An 18,398-nucleotide genomic window follows, 5' to 3' on the forward strand; every position below is an offset into this window, starting at 1 on the left:
GCCCGCCATCTCCCCCCGTCCGCATCCCCCTCCCCGCGCCGGAGGGGGCACGGCGCATGCGCAGAGGGGAGGGCCGGGGGAGGCAGGCCTCGGCGCGCCTGCGCCCCTCACGGGGGGTGAGGGGGCCGAAGACGCATGCGCCGAGGGGGCGGGTGGGAGGAGGGACTGCGGCGTGCACTGCTGCGCATGCGCAGGGCTTGGGCCAGGGAGGGAGGGAGGAACAGTGCGCATGTGCAGAGCCCGGGGCTGCTTTCCGTGGTAGCATGTGCCTGCTCCTCTATGCTGCATTCCTCTTCTTGCTTGCTTCCTCCCTCCCAGTTGCTCCAGTCCTCCCCGTCTCCTCACCCCCCTGCCCCTGTCACCATAACGAGGCTGGGTGCATTGGTACCAGACACAGGGGTGGAGCAGGGTACCTTGGGCTTGGTCCGCTGCAGTGACCGCAGCAAGAGGATGCAGGGCATTAGGCATGGTGGAGGCACTGCAGCACTTGGGTACCAAGACGTGGAGTAAAGCTGGGAGGCTTTGCACAGCGTAGATCACAAAACCAGGCTCTTAGTCCCTGGGCTGTGTAGTGTGGGCTGAATCCGAGGAAGTTCTTGTCAATGACTGGCAAAAGCCGTGCCTTTCTCCCAACAGAGAGGAGACGTGTTTTCCTCCAAGCATACCCCTTCTCCTGACAGTCACGACACCTGTCCTCGCTCGTGTGTCTCTAGGCAGGCGCCTCCTGCTCCTCCGGGTGGACCTGTACACTAATGAAGTGTGCCCTTGGACCGGTCACATCCGCCCTGCGGACAGGACCTTGGACGACTTACCCACAGCAAAACACCCAGAGCTCGACATCGCAGACGGGAGAGCAGGCTGCGAGGCAGCGATGACCCTGCTGGGATTTGAGCCGGTAGTTGCAGGGAGCCTCGCTGTTTCAAACAGCAGCTTAGGTTGCTAAGCCATCCCTTCCAGCTGCGTTCATGTTGTCTTGGTGTACAGCGCTGCGAGACGCGAGACCCGTGCAGTAGGCACTAACACATCCTGACAATGCTAATGTTTCCCAACGCCCACACGTTGGCCTTCACGCTTCCTCGCTTTTGAGGCAGCTGAGATGAAGGGGGCATCCTCTGTTCTGGGGAACCATCCTGTCACCTTCCCCCCATCCCCAGCAGTTCTAATGGACTTTTGTACAATGGTGTTTTGGGATGGCCAAGCGATCAGATCGGGCTCAGCAGACCCAGACAATTTCGAGGTCTGCCACTGAGCAGTTGGGTGACCCCTTCCACATCACTTCATCTGCCCAAGAGCCCTCCCTTTTTAAGAAAAAAATAAATAAAAGATTTTTAGTTGCCGTTACAAAGCTGTGTTGGCTGTAACTGTGTCTATAAATAGCACAAGTAATTATTGTTGCTTTAAACTGGAAGGTAATATTTTACCTTAATTAAGCACAGGTTAGCAAATAGAATTTAAGTCATAACTTAGTAGCAAATATGCTATTAAACAGGAATAAATAATGAGATAAACAGCAAACATCTTAATAATTAACTGCAGTCCATCAAAGTAAATGGAATCGACTGTACAATATTACGAACAGTGCACAATCTGCATAATGGATCGGTAATGCTAATGCATGTAGATGTCTTGTGAATGATTTTTGAAACTCATTAACTACATTTATTTTCGCCTGACGAAGAAAAAAAAATTTCTAGCAATGAAGGCAATAGCAATCATCCCTAGACCCTAGTATCAGTCTGCCCATGTTGGCCATGGCAAGATTAAGTGCTAAAAATTAAACTCAATAGATTGCTCTCCTGTGGGGACTGAGCATCAGGTAGGAGAGACCGTTCCTTGCTTAGCTTTCACTCCAGGGCAGAAGACCCTTTCCCCTCCTCTGACCTCTGCTCCGTTGTGGTGCAGAGATGTAGAGCGTGTTTTGCCCAGGTCCTTACCTTGTGGCTTTCCCTCTTTAGACTGATCAGTTGAGTTACAAGTGATAACCCAGCTATCTCCCTTGACTTTCACAGCCTGTGATTTTTCAAACCATTTGTTTAATAAACTTCCTTTTAGTAAAGCAATCCTTTGTTTGTTTCTGGAGTCTCTCTCCCACTCACAGCAACACGTTTTGGGGTGTGGGTGGATCTGGACTGCTGCGGAGTGCATGACCTGGCAGACAATGTAAATCTTGATTGCATTAAGGCTTGGCAAGAAGGCACTTCACATCGGCGCCAGGGCTCCCTTTCCCATCAAATGATATATGCCACGTATTGGACAAAATGAGGAGCTGGTGCCAATGAATGTTGTTTATATGCCTTTCCCCCCTGTTTTCACCTTGACCACATATGGGCTACATGAGAGCAGTGTGACCTTGCTGGAAAGCTATGGCAGAGCTCCCCAGGGGTGTACCTACCTCCTTCTACACGTGCTGTTATGGAAATGCCTTGCAGACGAGGAACAGGACTTTGTTCTGAAGCAGAGACGGTCAGCGGGGCGCTGCGCTCGTGTTGCTCCCGTGCACAAGCCACATCCAACTCCACAGACCTGCAGCTTTCACGAGCAGATGCATCTCCGTTCCAGACCTGAACGTGAGCATGCCCTGCTTGTCTCATTGCAATCTCTCCCAGGTTCTCTGCTGGGAGGTTTCAAGCTACCCTGGGTTGCAGTCCCCTATGCCCTTCTATCCCTCTTGATACTGATTATAATTCGTTACGCTGATACAACACTTGTTTATCCAGATGTTGGCTCCCAAGGCATTTCCAGGCTGTACATACAGGGCTGACTTCACCCATCATTGAAATGCAGCTCCAACCTCTCAATTGAGTCCATGGGTCATAGACCAGCTCTGATATCAGAAAACGGCAGTCTCTAGGGCGGCCAAGACATAGCCCACCATGTTCCTCTTGCCAACCTAAGCAGACTCCAGTCATTCAGCTTTCCTCATATAAAAAACTTCTCCAGCACCTTAATCATTTTTTTGTCCTCCATTTCTGGATTTGTTATTCTGCTCTCTCTTGAGACTCAACACCAGCACCGAACACCATTCCAGAGGCCGCACCAACCACTTACCAGGCTCTCAGCACTATTTTCTTTTCCAGTCTTTTAACAGGATTTATAAAAACATGAAAGTAATCCTGGATTCCTCAGAAATCATTTTAATTTTGACAAGCCTTTTATCTTTCAATGCTTTGTAATACTTTGGCAATCATACCAAGGACTGCCATATGGAGTTACTTTTCTCAGAATCAATACTTGGACTTGTGCCTCGCAGAGGTGTTAGGTAGTTCGACGGTGTTTGGATACACCGTTTTTCTCAACAGGCAAAAGCAGCTAGGGTTAGCATTCTTCATCCCATCCCCAGTCTGGATGGCGGTCCACATAACTAAATTCTCACTGCAACATACAGTGAATATGGCTGCTTCTTCGCTTCTGGCCATTCAACTGAGATCCAGTATTGCTGCGAGCTGGTAAAGATGCAATCATGTTGCACCCTAGAAATGGCTGTACAGAAGTGGAAGATGAAATGTTATTTTCATGCATATTTTTGGTCAGCATTAAAAACCTGAGGCAGCAGTAAGAGACATGCACTTTATTGAAACAAACAGAAAAATGGCAAATACTTTTTACCGATGACGGATTACAATGTCACAAAGCAAAGTTGTATATCGGACAGAAAGGCAAGTTAAAAAACAAACCCCTTTCCACAGTTTTCTGCTAACTCAGGGCTCAGTAAATTAAGTGCCATTACTTGCATTGTATAAAGTAGCAGAGAACATTTTTGTATTTAAGTCGTGTGGTTCAACACCAGAGGTAAGTATTAAAGTGCATATGTAACAGTCTTGGAAACCAAAAGTCCTTTGCAGATATCTCTGAGCACTCATTTACTGTACATCAGATAAAGCTCACACTACAGTAGTCCTCATCAAAGCACATGGTAACTTAGTGGATCAGCTGCAAGAATCTGGCTCCCAGACAGCTCTGCTCAATTCCCGCATTTGCCCATGGAAATTAGGCTAAAAATCACAAAACCTCAGATCAGTGATTCTCAACCAGGGTGCCATGGCTGTTAGGTGTGCACACGATTCCCAAAATAAGAACGTAAAAAAAGTGCCATCGTGGGTGTTATGGGGATGGTCCTTCGCCAGCCCTGCCTCCAGCAACATGGACCATTTCTATCTGGTCCACTTTGTCACCACCGCATCGGTGCTTACCAGTCTAATTCATCAGCACTGGTGCGAGGAGCTAGGCCTCATCACACTGGTTTCCTTGCCTAGCACAACATTAAGTCCAAATGAAAAGCAAGGCTTTTTTGCCAGCAGACTTTATATCTGAGGGGCACAAAAATTGGAAGGGGGATGAAACAAAACAGTTGAGTTGGGGGCTGCTGGGCAAGTAGATGAGCACGCCTGGAAAATCCCAGCAGTTGCCAAGTGCCAGTTGCTTCCTTTTCGTGACGGTCATTTTCACTAGCACAAGCGGTAGCTCTCTGCAGACTGAGAGTGCTCCCAAGGAAATCGTTTCTTCCCCAACGCTGGATGCACTCCAAATCTCAGAGGTTTACACTCGTAGCAGCTTCCCAGTATAGCAATGCTAGCATCCTATACCAGCAAAGCCATCCAAGTGGAGCAGCAGCTACAGCATTAAAACTGTGCCCTGTACCAGTACTTCCCTGAACACACGCCACACTGGTCAAAGGTCTGCTTTCTCCAAGACATCTGTGTCTACACAAGGCGTTTCTGCAGGCACAGCTCTATCCGGTGGGGGTCACGTCTCTTAATGCCCCAGACTGACAGTTATGTTGGTAGAAGTTTGTAGGACAGATCAACCCAGCCTCACGGCTTCAGTCATTAAGGCCCTAATTCAGCAAACACCCACAATCCTAGGTGCAGAGCTGAGCCCGGGTTCAGGAAGGCAGATGAGCACAACTGAACTTGGAGCACACACTTAGGAGTCATGGGGTCAACCGTTTCCAATGCTTTGCCAACAGGGCTGGACTCGCTAGCAAGCTTAGTTTCCTTCCTGATACAGGGTCAACGACTCTCAGAACAGTTGCCATTTCTAGCAAGGTTTTAATGATCCCTTTGCTACTTCAGACTCATCCACTCCACCGCCAGTTCTTCTCTCTCAAACCCCCGTCCGTAACAGAATGCGATCCCTAACTTTGCACCATGCAAATGATGGATTCCCAAATGACAGCCTCCGAGCTTCAAGCAGTTTAACTAACCACTTATCATCTGTCCAAAGAAACCAAACACAGCTCTTCAGCTATTTTCAAGGCCCTGGCTCGAGACTATCTAATGAAGAGTCATGGAAACAAGGGTTGCTTTTTCTGCATTTCATATTGTTCACGCCTTGTTATAAAAGCTAGAATAGTTTCTATCTTAGCATGATAGGCAGTGATAAGGATGGACTTCCCCCACAGCTGCAGCCCTGGACATCAAACAGCAGCCTTTCCCACGTCTGAGGCAGCCTAAAAGTCTCAAATCCTGACAAGAAGTCTCAAACACAGTATCTTCATGCGGTGAGTGGAGAAAGGCTACCGCAGGTAACACCGGCCAGCTGTCCTTGTTTCTACAAATAACGAATGAGATGCAAATGCTTGTCAGCTTTTGTGGGGGAAGAGGCGGGGGTTAAAAAAATATCAACCATTTCCTACCCCTGTGGAACAAGCACTTTGAGCAGATTTCGGTAACCACTTTGCAATCTAGATCTTAGCAGAACAAGGCACGGTGACCTAGAGAGAAGCACGGAGGACACGAAGTTCTGACCTAAGCAAGCAGAATGCATTCCCACCTGCCTCACTGGTTGCAGCGCACCCATCCCCTAGCATCTGCTTGCATTTGCTTCCTAGGAAGCCGCCAACGTGCGCAAGCATCGATTCCTTCCTACAGATCAGGCCCCTGTATCACACATACAAAGCAGGTGGTTTTAGTGCACAGACTGCCCTATTAAATGAGCTGCTCTCTCTCAACCCTCAATAAGCCTGAAAAATGCATTGTATGACACAGCTTCATACTGCTGCCATTAGCCCATTTCGTCTGAACACGAGAATTTGGTTCACTGAGATGAATAGATGTTGAACCAGTAAAATTATACCCTTAAAAAGGCTGCCTGTTTAAACAGCACTCCAGCTTTGACTTCTCAGACCATGCTAGTGAGCTGGAGAGAAACTATGCTGTACTTAAGACAAAACAGTGGCAAGCTGCCTTTGTACGAGACACGGATTAGCGGCCTGATGAGAATGTATCTGATAATCATATGCAACACACCTCTGGGGAACGTTTCCAAAGCAAAGCGACCAGAAGACAACGTGCACCAGCCCCTTCTCAGCTGCAGGACTAGATTCTACTCTAGTTAGTTCAGTGTTGATCTGGAAGAAATCCAATGACTTCAGAGGAAGTACTCCAAATTTACACCAGTGAAGCCAGGAGCCGGGCTTGGCTCTTGGTTTGCATATACTAGTAAGAGGCCATAGAAAATAGGTCTAATTATGTGACGAGGGCTAGGTGTGAAACAGCAACTGCAAGGCCTCAGGGACCAAGCCAAGAGGCTTTGATTTGTTCTCCACAGCACACAAACTTACTCAGAGACTTGCTGTAGCACTGAGGCCGTCTCCTGTTTTGGATTGCACTGTGGTCTCCTGAAGCTCCCTGTCCTCCTTTCTAAATCTTTACCCTTTGTCCTCTCATCAACACCTCATTTCAGGTTGCAGACATGGGTCTCCTGGCTGATGCTCTCCGTGCTGCCCCAGGCCACGTTCCATGGCAGAGACCCCAGCAGAGCACGGGAAAAGGTTCAAGGTTTGAGCGGTTGTGAATCTGGAATTGCAACGGGCTCACAAATAAAAGGTCCAGACCTCACTGCAGAACACTGCAGAGCCAAAGCAATCCAAAAAGCACCAGACTTTGCCCTAGCGAGACTCGGTTATTAGTCTGGGATGAAAAACAGAAAATTTCGGGGTCTGCTGGGTGAATGCTGTGCGCAGCACTGCTTAAAATGCAGAGTGCGACTCGGCGTTCTCCACAACAGATGGAATTTTGGAGGCTTGGTTTTTTATTAAAAAACCAAGTCCCAGGTGGAGACCTTGCAGGTCAAGTTTCTTCCCAAAGCAAATGTCAATAGCAGAGTTACAAATGCCTGGGATGGGATCAAGGATGACGGAGCATTCCAGTGAATGAGACAGACTGCTCCCTCGCCCACCTGAACACCCGGAGGGGCCCAGCACAACCACTGCTTTATTAAATCATGCTGGCTTCTCCCTCTCCTTGTAGCACCTGCAGTGAACCCGTCAAGTCACACAAATGACAGGGAGGGCTATTGTAACTGGCCAAGTTTTGCAAATTAAAACTTGTAATGCCAGACTGAAAAAAAAAAAAAAAAAAAAAAGGACCAAACCCGGAGGTGCATTGCAAACCGTACTGAGTTCATTTATTTTGATGAGAGTTGCTCGGTTCCAACTGCCAGAGTGCTTCCTGGTGCACTAGAACACTTTCTGCTGTACAATTTGATTTAAAAATACAGATAATGTTTTCACAATTTAGGGCCTCGCCACGGGTATTTTCTCTCCATGATGTGCTGCAGAGTGGCAGTCAGCAGCGGTGCTGATGCTAGAGCCCAACACAGCACAGAGGGTGCTGCCTAGCAAAGTGTTCAGTAGAGCAGTGGTTCTCAACCTTTTTGGACTCAAGGCACCCCTTGGACAATGTCAGCTCTCAGGTTTCACTCGATTTTTGATTACAGGAAAAGAACAGAGTCATTCTGCTGTTGCAGAGAACTCAGAAATCACCCGACAGGCTAGAAGGTTTTTAACAGCATGGATTCCTATTTGAAATCTCTGGGTTTGTCTCGTGAGTCGTGTTTGCACACCTAACTGCGCCAACATTGCGTGGCACTCTGGGGCACCCCTGAAATAAGCTCAAGGCACCCCAAGGGGCTGAGGCACCCTGGTGGAGAATCACAGCAGAGAGTCCAGGACTGTGCGACATCCCCCTCTTGCTCCCAAACACCCTCGGTTTACTGACTTCCAGGGTGTGCTGCAGTGCTCATTTTCCTCCACCCCGGAAGAGGGGTAGGTGGATGGAGCTGGTCAATGCACGGGGGTGGGAGTGTTTGAGCACATTTGCTGTGGGTTGCTTGGACAGAGGCGAATGTATTTTGTCATGTTCAGTCATTGGCAGCGTGCTCAGAGCTAGTGGAAGGTGCTCCATCCCACTCTAAATCAGAGCACGCACAGTATCCCTTGCTACTCAATCCTGGAGGACTGGAGCAAGAGCCTTGGGAAATATGTCTGAGGATGGGCTTGCTGGTTCCCAGAGGATTAACTAACTTCTATTGCAGGGAGAAACGGAGGCAAGATTTCCCAGCAGACAGACAGAGCTCTGGGGGAGCGTTAAGTGACTAGGCTGCAGGCAGCAGATAGTCCTGAGCACTGGACACTCGGTATGCTGCCAAGCACTCTCATTTTTCTTCCTTTATAGCTTCAAGTACATTTTCAGGCCCATAAAATGTCAGAGAGGATGGGGGCCATTATCTGGGCACAGACAGGAGACTCTGAAGGGAGACGTACACTCTGCACAAATACCTAGAACTAATGACGCTTTGCTTTTACCACTCCCCATCTGTTCCGGTGTATTTTAACAAGCTCCTAGTCGGGCTTGCCCCTATAACGTTTACTGCTGCTTTGAGCCACAAATGACTCGGAGCACAATCAAACACGTGTTTGGCTTTGTTCTTCTGAGCAGGGAGAGGCTCCCAGGCCAACGACTTTTTGTACAGGGCATCTCACCGAGCAGAGCCCACCAGACAAACAGCCGGCAACTGAGTTCTGAAGTAAAGAGCAAAGCCAGTCCTTTCGTTTTACCTGGCCCACCAAAAATCAGCATGTACAGCATCACCCAGACGAGCTCTGCAGGCTGGTATCAAACAAGAGATTGTTCCCAGCACAGTCCCAAAGCAAACCAGGCCCAGGGCAGAGGGGAAGGAACGTGCTTCCATAAAAGATCAGGCCTCCTCCAAATACCTAAATGGTCTCAAATTAGGTTTATCAGAGAACAGACTCCTAACTTACATCCATGTCCCCGCTGAGCCCTGCTGCGAGTCAAAATGCTAAACTGGGAAACAAAGCAGCATCACTGCAGGCCAGATCCTGCATTCGTCCACATTGCTACCATACATTAAAAGAATCCAGTTTATTCTCAGGGCAACGCAGAGGTTACATACGTAAGAGCTCTGAGGTATCACTATGCATTTCACAGGAGTAGAATCGCCTGTACTGTTGGTATGCAAGCTGCACGCTATCGCAAACTTCTCACTCCATTTCCTTTCAATTAAGAACATCCAGAACTTTTACATTTGACTTTATGAAAAATATTTTATTTCTATAAAAGAATATTTCATTATAGCACTGCTCTGCCACGAGTCTCCAGCCCGAGACTCCAGAAACCCACCCTTGCCTCTGCTCTATCAGGTTGGGGAAGGAGTCCACTTACCAGGCTAGTTTGGTCCAGTTACCAGGCTATAGCAGGTTTTTGTAATAATTGCCCATTCTGGAAGGATGCATGTGTGGACTCCACCCTTTATAAAACCATCCTTCCAGGAATTCATTCTTTGTTGTTGTTGTTTTTTAAACAAGGTGAACTTTTTTTTTTTGCAATTATAAAGTTTATTTTTCTTCTGCTCCCTCAACAATTCAGCACACCATCTTGGAAGATTGAAAGGAAAAAATGTCAAGTCCTTTATCAACAGACTCACTGCATCCACCATGCGAGCGATCCAGTTTGCTTATTGTGGGGTAGCCTGCGAACACTGGGTCTGCACAGCTTGGCGAGCCAGGAGAGGTCAGGTCCCAAGCTGCATTACTGGCAAAGAAAACATACTGATTTGAAAGTTTAAACAAAAATAAGAAAGAGCAATCCAGTGGTTCTTTCACACAAACGTAGATGCATTTTGCAAACAGATAAGGAAGAAAGGGCAGGTTCCCTTTGGGGGGTTAGGAACCTAAGAGAGTGTCTTAAACATGAGCAGAGCATCCTGATGAAAAGGGATTCCATGGTTTTGTTACTTTCTGGCTCCTAATGGATTACATCTGTTTCCTTTCACATTTTGTCCCTTATTTGATAAGCCTTTTTTTTTTTTTTTGCAGTGTTTCTAGGGCACTAGCATCAATGTCAGCACAAATGGGTGCAGCGTTGTTAACTGCTGCAGAGCCAGAAAGCAGAGCTTACACATCGATTTTGGCATCTCGCAGTAAAATGGGGGCTTTATCTTTAATCATTCCCTGGCAAGCCAGGGCAGAGGGAGACAGTAACATTGGCACAAAATCATTTCAACATGTCAAGTTTGGGGCTTTACCAGGGAGCATGCACGCTTATTTGTATCACATCCAAAATAATTTAACTCTCAAAGAACAACGATCTTCAAGAGAACTTGAGGTATGAAGCTCATGCTTTGAACAGGTCTGAGCAATGATACATTAGCAAAACAGGCATTGTATACTGCCACTGGAAGTACGGTCCAGCATTTATATAATACCAGAACACACCTGCTTCCTCCAAAGGTCGCATCTCCTGTACAGAAAGAATCCAAAGCCCTTGGAACAAAATGCCCAGTGAAGGGAGATATTTCCAGTGTACTCTCAGGTCAAATTGTTTCGAAGACAGAAACGGGTGGAGGAGGAGTGGGCGACACACACATTCTAGAAGTAGCATTCTGTGCGCAAAAAGCCCCATGCATTTCACAAAAAGCACAAAGCGCTTTGACAATGGATCTCTTGTTAACAAACAAAACAGCTGAGGGTAACAAAACTTGCCATTTCACTGATTTCTGTGGCATTGAGATCCCAAGTTTCTTATTTCTAAGTTGAGAAGGAACCTTGGAGCTTTTGGATAAGCAGCATTCCACCTCTTTGGTTGTATTAAAGAAAGTTTGGATGAACACATGTAAGTGAAGGGGTTTGAAAGACACAGCCAATGGAGTCCTAAAATGCAGTCCCTACGTGCCCTCGGCCTATATCAGAGTGCAAGCACAGCTGAACAGCTGCAGGATTCTTATTGCTGGTGAAGTCAAATGCGTATTGGCAATTATGAAAATCATACCCTTTTACATACAGCTTCCATACTAAGCTGCCAGCATGGCCTTTAGCATTACACATTTGGGGGCCCCAATGAAATAGGCACGTTTTGACTAGAACATTAAATGATCTGCGGGGATGGGGGGAGGGGGATCCATTCATCTGTAACATAAGGGGAAGAGGAAAGAAGTGACACAAACTCTTGGAGGTCAGAGAGAATTCACCCTCTAATGGATAAAGAAAAGAAGCAAGAATGCTTTCAGAATCCAAGCACCTCAACTCTAGTTCCCAGCATCCCCTTATTGCTTCCAGAGGTCAGTATGTTATAAAGATTTTGGTTTTGTTCTATGAAACATCATGACGAAACACAAAGCAATGAGTTTTTGGAGCAGAAGACACTTCGGAAGGTCACCTCTGGACACTTAAACATACCACAAGGTTAGCAAGTACTCCTGAGCGGTCAGTGTTTGTAATGCACAACGTTGTTAAAAAGAAGGGGAGAAACGCCCTCTTCCCCCCCAGAATGAGACAGCACATGTTGCTGCAGCAACTGTTAAGTCTAACTGGCTGACAAGTGCTCCTGATGGAATGTGCTGCCAGACTGCTAGACGAGAGGAAGGTGGAAGGGAATGCAAGCTATTTTCCTCCTTCCCTCACCCACAAAATGCACATTATTTGCAAACAACCACAAAGGAATAACACAGCGTCCTGACAACATGCAACACAGAAGGCGATTTTGTGGGGGACACGGCCACGCGTGGCTACCTCTGGGTCGTCACTTGTGGCAGTATTACTGGAGCACATGCTATGCCAGCAAAAGACTCGGGGAAATGCAGGTCCCTTTCCCATTCATCAGTCTCTGTGTTATACACTTGCACGATGCTCGTGACATTGTTGAGGTGCCAGTTGTAGCCTCCCACGATGTAGATCTTCTTTTCTAACAAGCAGCAACCCGCCTCCGACTGGCCTGCCCGCATCGGGCTCACAGTTGTCCATTGGTCGGTGTCAGGCACGTAGTATTCCACAGCTAAGACATCAAAACAGCGGTCGACATGGTCCATGCGGCCTCCCAGCGCATAAATCCTGCTGTTTGCACTGACCATGGCATGGAGGACTCGAGGCTCGTTCATTGGAGTTTTAAACTCCCACTGATCAACTGCCGGATCATAACAGTGCAAGGCTTTTTTGTCTTCCACAGATATTCCATACCCCCCTGAGATGTATAGCTTGCCTCCCACCGTGGCCCCAGCATGCCCCCACGTCCTGCGCTTGAGAGAGCACACGTAGGTCCACTCGTTGTTTTTGGGGCAATACTTCTCAACAGAGGCCAAGCTCCCCGACCGGTTCCTGCCCCCCGTGGCATACACCAGGCCATGCAAGACGTTCAGCTGGAACTGTATCCTGCTCTCCTGCATGGCCTGGATACGCAGCCACTGGTTTAGGTGCGGGTCGTAGCGGTAGCAGATATCGACGGCCCCCTCGCCGCTCCGGTACTGCAGATGCTGCCCTCCCACCACGTAGACAAAGTTATCCAGCACAGCCACGCAGGAATGGCTGCTGCCCACCTCCATCTCAGTCAGCTCCTTGAACTGGCGCATGCTGGTGTCCGGCAAATAGTACACTTTGCAGCTCACCGTCCGGTCATTGTCCGTGTAAGGGGTGCCACCGAAGGTGATGAGGGACAGGACATCCGAGCGAATGGTGGTCCGAGGGGACTGCATCTCATGCTGACGGAAGGGCAGGATCTGATAGTTGAAAGCCTCCAGCAGATACTGCCGACACAGGACATCTTCCACCATGATGTCCAGGGTCTGGACGCTGTCCACCAGCTCAGAGGATTTCATGAGTGGGAAGCGAATGTGGCAGAGCACCTGGCTGGCATTGGCACGGCGGGACGAGTCGTACTGCAGCCAGCGGACAGCGGCGCGGAAGAGATCTATTTCGCTGCAGCTCTTCAGCTTGTTGCTCTGCAGGAAGAAGACAAGGCGCTCTAGCGGCAGGTGGAGGAAGTCCTCTTCCTCTGAAATCTGGAGGAAGTGCCTGAAGGTGAAAGCGTCTACCGACTCCTTCAAGGATGCAAGGCTGAAGGTAGTGGCCATCTGCCCAATATTAAGACATGTCTCAACACTCATAGCAGACTTCAGGAACTCCTCACAGAGCTCCACTACAGGCACCATCTGGAGGAAGACTGCAGCTCCCAGCACATCCTGAATGCAATCCAGATCAAGAGTCACTTCAGCACTGTAAGCAAAGTCTATTATGTGTTTCAGTCCCTTTGCGGATACACCTTTCAGTTCAATCACATCTTGGTTGGCTTCTCTCATCCCGCCGGTGAACATTGCCCTGAAGGTCAAGAACACAGAAGAGGTTTTTTTTCCCCCCAGTCAAATACAAAGCAATGTATCACCCACTTTAACTTTTTTTTTGGTTGGGGGAAGGGAGAAATCAAAGCGAGGCATTTTTAAAGAACTAACAGCAGAGAGAGACAGAAGCAGTGCTCACCTGACGAGCTAACAATGAAGTGGTTCAGTTATATATATAAAAAAAAAAAATGATGGCCCAATCCTGCCATCTCTGACATCCTTCTGAGTAGAGCTAGTCCCCAGTAGGACACTGTCACTTCATGAAATAGGTCCCTTAGGGAGGCAGAGGTACAAACCATCCCTCCACATCTCTCTTTGTCTGAGGGTATTCAGCAAAAAAAGTAACAAAGCCACCCAAACTGAGCCTCAGAAGCAACATTTGTGCCTTTAACAAGATTCATGCCCCTAACAGATCTGCAAAAACCAAGCGGTGAGCGCACACCAATAGTCTTGGTATTACGTGTACACAGGGAGCGTGTGAGGTGATGCCGAGCACATGCGTTTCTAAAGGCACTGCTGTTTGGAAGTTCACTGCTCCTTGAAGTTTGCATACTGCCACCCCCCTTTTCATACATGGATCTATTGTGTGCTCGTTATGAAATGGCTTTAGGATTCTTTGCGGCCAGCAGCAAGGGAAAGCCACGGGATCGACGCTTCACTTTAAAATTCCTTGCGGTAACCCTACAGAGAACTACAGGGGACAATGCTGGACTCTCATGGAGGCACCCCCAGGAAGCTAATGCCCACTAGCGTCTGGCCTCATGGCTAGATTTCACACCAAAAGTGGGCAGATGTCATCCCAAAGAGGGCATCCATTGCCAAGACTTGGTCCCTAACAGAGACATCTGGACAGGACCATCAGTGCTTTTATTAGAAGGAGTCCAGAACTAAGGCACAGACATTTGCTCCAACTACACACCTCTCTGCAAGCCAACGTGACTGCTTGGATATTTTTTGGAGCTTTGTTCCCCTCTCCTGAACACGTGAGTTGCGACATCCTCAGAACGCCTCTGTTATATTGCAGCATGACAGCAGGGGGCTAGGAGGCAATTAAAAAACAGTATCTGGTTACAGCACAGCTGTGAGCACATCAGTTGACCAGGCCACACAGAGCTTAGCCCTGGATCACCTCATCAGGAGGTTTCTAAACTCCACAGGATGTGCGTACCGAGCCGAGCGCTGCAGAAAACCTAACTGCTCTTCCATGGCAACACCGTTTCCCAGACACGGTCTGTGGGCGCGACAGGGGTAGACCTAGTGTGCCCTTGGCGATGCACACTGAGGGTTGCACACGGGTTGCTGGACCCTCAGACCACTCGAGTGTGCTTCTACCCAGACGCAACTTGCCCCAAAGCCAAGGGTGTGCTGAGTACGGAACCAAAGGCTCAATAATTAGAAAGATCTAGGAATCTGCATGCGACTCCCCTTAGGCGTAGGGCCCCCTCGACTTTATCCTCCTGTTTGCAGGGGAAGTTCCACCACTCAGCTGGATTTGTACCTCGTCAAAGGTGCAGGGCAGCTGGGGCCACCACAGGAAGCTGCGCCGGCTTGGAGAAACAGCAACACTAAGACAGCAGGGGAAAGAAGGATGGTCCCCAGCTGCCCCACAACTACCTGGCAGTTTGGAGGAGTGAGACTCTCTGCAGTGACTGTCGGACACATTCACCAATCAACTTTGCTCTTATTTTAAAAGCCCCTAACAGGAGGCCAGGGCAGCTTGGAGCGAGGGAAACTGATTTCATTCCTTCAGGGAATTAGGCTCAGAAGTAAAGAAATAGCTTTGGAAATCCAACAGAAGGGGAACTGAGATTCTCCTGCCCAAGCTGTGCCAAAGGGTTAGTACCTGGATGAAGAAAGAGCTCTAGGATGTGAGCAGTGAGAAAGCTGGGTAGAAAACTGGCTTTCCACAGCCCACTGACCAGGAACGCTGCTAATTGACTTGGTTTGTCCATGCAGCAGATGGGAGCGTTCAACTACAATCCCTGCGAGTCTCCCACCTTTCAGAGCAGCAGGATGCTTCTGATCCCTCCTCCCCGGGGAGAGGTAGACGAGTGTATGTGTGCATTATGTGGAGCGAGGCTGAATGAGAATAAGGGAGCAGGCAGACAGAAACTGTCACATAATGCAATTCCTTTAAAAGGTGTTACAGTTCTGAACTACTGATTACATAAAAGCAGTGAAAAGGCATTAATTGCTTCTCCCCCTTTTCCAAATAAAAAGTGTTCTAAAAGGCTGGATTCCTCTGCCATTGTTCCCCCGGACAGCGCTACTTAACACATGCGAGTTAGAAAAGGAACCGACGAGGCAATTATGGCTCGACAGAGAAAAGGCTACAAGCAGCAGCGCCGCTCCCAGCGTTTATGAATACAAATGGCACTATTAGCATTTGGTGGAAGATCATCTCCATCGTTAATCGGCTGCCGATTAGGGAGTGTAATAAACCTTGAGGGCTCACATTACTTAAAAATAAATAAATAACCCAAGAAGCCCCAGCCCCTGGATCAGCTCAGAAAACATGTACCAGGCAGCCATTACCAGAGCAGCTGCAAAACGCAGGGCAAAAGGACCAAAGCGACTTGCCGGCACACAGCACTACATGCTCTTGACCGCCCTGGATTGCCGGCCCATCCTCTTAGGCGGCAGAGGAGCTCACATTTTCAGGCGTGGCAGGATCCATCTTCCCAACCCTTGCTACCTTCAGCTCAGGCGCAAAGGTTGCCCCACCAGCATGCCAACCAGCCCAAAACTCATTCAGCACACGTATGGTTCAAAATACCCACTACCTTTCTGCCTGCGTGGCCTGTTATGACTGAAACAGCTGGCCTCTGGCTTCAGAGGAAATCTTTACCCCCACTGCACTTCACAGTAATGAAAATGGATGATTAACAACAGCTTGACCAAGAGGCAGGTGGGCTCAGTGGTCAGATGCTAGTTTAAACTGAACACCCAGGTTCAGTTCTCTGCTTTGCAACAGACTCGCTCCACGTGATCCCGGGGCAGGTCTTCTGACCTTGGTGCCACAGCTCCCCATTTGCACTGAGGGGCAACTGCACCATCCTACCTCATGAGGGACCAGGGATGCACGTGCACACCAGGCTGAGGGGGGCTCCGACACTCAGGGATCAGGGGGCTACGAGCCAGAAACAGAAAGGAACCCTGAAGACTCCAAAGACTAACACTTGCATTTCTGCTACTGAACTCCTCCTTCTGAGCTGTTCTGTTGTAGCCATCCATCCAGCTAGCTCAGGACTTATTTCAGCGCCACTCAGTGCTGCTTCTTAACCAGCTGGAAAAGCCACTGCTCAGTGGGCCAAGGCCTATTTCCCTCCCCAAAGGCAACGAGTGTTGCCGCTGCAGCCCAGGAAAGGAGGGCACAACCAGAATCGGAACTCAAGCCTCTGCCCAACTACCACAGGGGACCGGCCTTGACAGGCCCACAGAGGGACAGATTCCAGTGCCCGTATCCAAGAGAGAGATGCTCACTCAACAAGGGATGGGAGCACGGTGTCACCAAGGGTACTGGCATCCCGCCTGCGACATTCGGAGCCAGCACCTCCCCCAACTTCCCCAGCGCAAGAGGGAAAAGGCAAAGGCAGAGAGGCCTGGGTCTGCTTCCCTAACGAATTCTCACCTGAAGTAGTCGCTGCAGGCAGCCAAGACAACTTTATGAACCTGAAACACTTCATTATTTATAGTGAGGATGACATCAAGCAGTTGAGCCTGAGCTCGGAGCGAGGCCAGTCCCTGCAGCAGAGTGGTGCTGTGGCCAGGAGCAGAGAACGTGCATTTCAGGGCGCTGTTCTTGTCAGCCATGCTAAAAACAGAACAAGAGAAACAGACTGGTTTTTAAATTAAACAAAAACGTGTGACGCACCTGGGGAATTCTGTGCTGGGGAAGATGCTGTAACACGGAGCTGTTTGAAAGCAATCACGCTGGGTTCTCAGGCTCAAATGCAGCACAGAACGTTGTGACGTCAGTCACCGAGCTGTAATCCCCCCTCCCCCCAAAACAGATTTCCCAATTTCTAAATTACATTTTCACGTGACTGACGACAAGCTGTCAGCTGTGGATTACAGGGGGCTGCTCCGCACAAGGCCAGCAATAGTCGAAACTTCAGCAAACGGGGCCAAACACTGGGAGGAAATGGCTGGGGCCCTACAGCTGGCGGGGAAGTCAGAGTCCACCCTGCCCTGCCTCTCCAGCCATGGCACTGGAGGAGAACACAACAGAGCGCTCAATCCCCTCACCGCCAAGACCAGCTGAAGGGAGAAGCAATTTAAAACCCATGCATATAACTTGCCACCTGCCTGGCTGTTGGTAGGCTGCTGTCCCGTTTGCACTATGGAAGAGCACTGGGGACATCCATCAGAGTCACGAGAGGTTATGGGCAGCACTCTGGTAAAGCATCACCCCAGCAGCTTAGAGGCAGCTGCATCTCAGTAGTACTGTATATACATGCAAAAATGAAGCTTATTTTCTACATATGGGAACTTTTTACCATCTTGAACTTGCCCTGAGTCTGATGAAAGGTGTGCGAGCCCAAAAGCTTGCAGAAAAAAAAAATATTTTTTGCACTCTCAGTTGGTCTAATAAAAGGTATCATCTCTGAACCAAGAGTTCTAGATTTTTGCCTTTCTACTATGTTGTAGAGCACACTGGGGTTCTCCAGGATGCCAGAGAAAGAGGCCCATCTAGATCCTGAAGCCTATCAAACAGCCTCCCTCAAAACCTTAGATCAGATGCACCTTTACAAATCAGCTATTCTTTTTAGAGTGGGGATTTGACATTCCTACCACAAGGGCAAAATATGCCAAGAAGTCTTAGCCCAGAGAGAGCAGTCATTATAGGATCAGCTTTATTAGAGGGGAAACTGTGACCAAAAGCCAGGATTGTTCCTCCTGCCCCTGTTCATGTTGCCGTTTGAGCAGATATGCATATAGTCTTTATTAATGCACTCTTGCCCCTCTTCTGCAGCTAAAGACAAAGA

At 48.7% G+C, this 18,398-nt stretch overlaps 1 protein-coding gene across 2 annotated transcripts; it reads right to left on the bottom strand.

The window, feature by feature from the left end:
• Positions 1 to 9,697: 9,697 nt before the first annotated feature.
• KLHL26 (kelch like family member 26) lies at positions 9,698 to 17,408 on the bottom strand. 2 transcript variants are annotated; one of them, XM_025210308.1, is made up of 2 exons: positions 17,042 to 17,408; positions 9,698 to 13,390 (listed from the first exon to the last, which is right to left on the bottom strand). In XM_025210308.1, exons 1-2 carry the CDS (start codon positions 17,221 to 17,223, stop codon positions 11,809 to 11,811), a joined length of 1,764 nt encoding a protein of 587 aa, XP_025066093.1. In that variant the 5' UTR covers positions 17,224 to 17,408; the 3' UTR covers positions 9,698 to 11,808. The 2 variants fall into 2 exon arrangements, with proteins under 2 accessions (XP_025066093.1, XP_014377838.1); XM_014522352.2 differs by lacking the exon at positions 17,042 to 17,408 and adding an exon at positions 14,330 to 14,448.
• Positions 17,409 to 18,398: the final 990 nt, after the last annotated feature.

This window comes from Alligator sinensis, unplaced genomic scaffold, assembly GCF_000455745.1.
Source record: "Alligator sinensis unplaced genomic scaffold, ASM45574v1 scaffold1354_1, whole genome shotgun sequence".
Classification (NCBI taxonomy): Eukaryota; Metazoa; Chordata; order Crocodylia; family Alligatoridae; genus Alligator; species Alligator sinensis.

Excerpts from the sequence above, each read along its gene's own strand:
- KLHL26 (XM_025210308.1), bottom strand. The coding sequence starts at position 17,223 with ATGGCTGACAAGAACAGCGCCCTGAAATGCACGTTCTCTGCTCCTGGC. Across the intron at positions 13,391-17,041 it reads GCCTGCAGCGACTACTTCAG|GGCAATGTTCACCGGCGGGA; the intron begins GTGAGAATTCGT and ends CTTGACCTTCAG.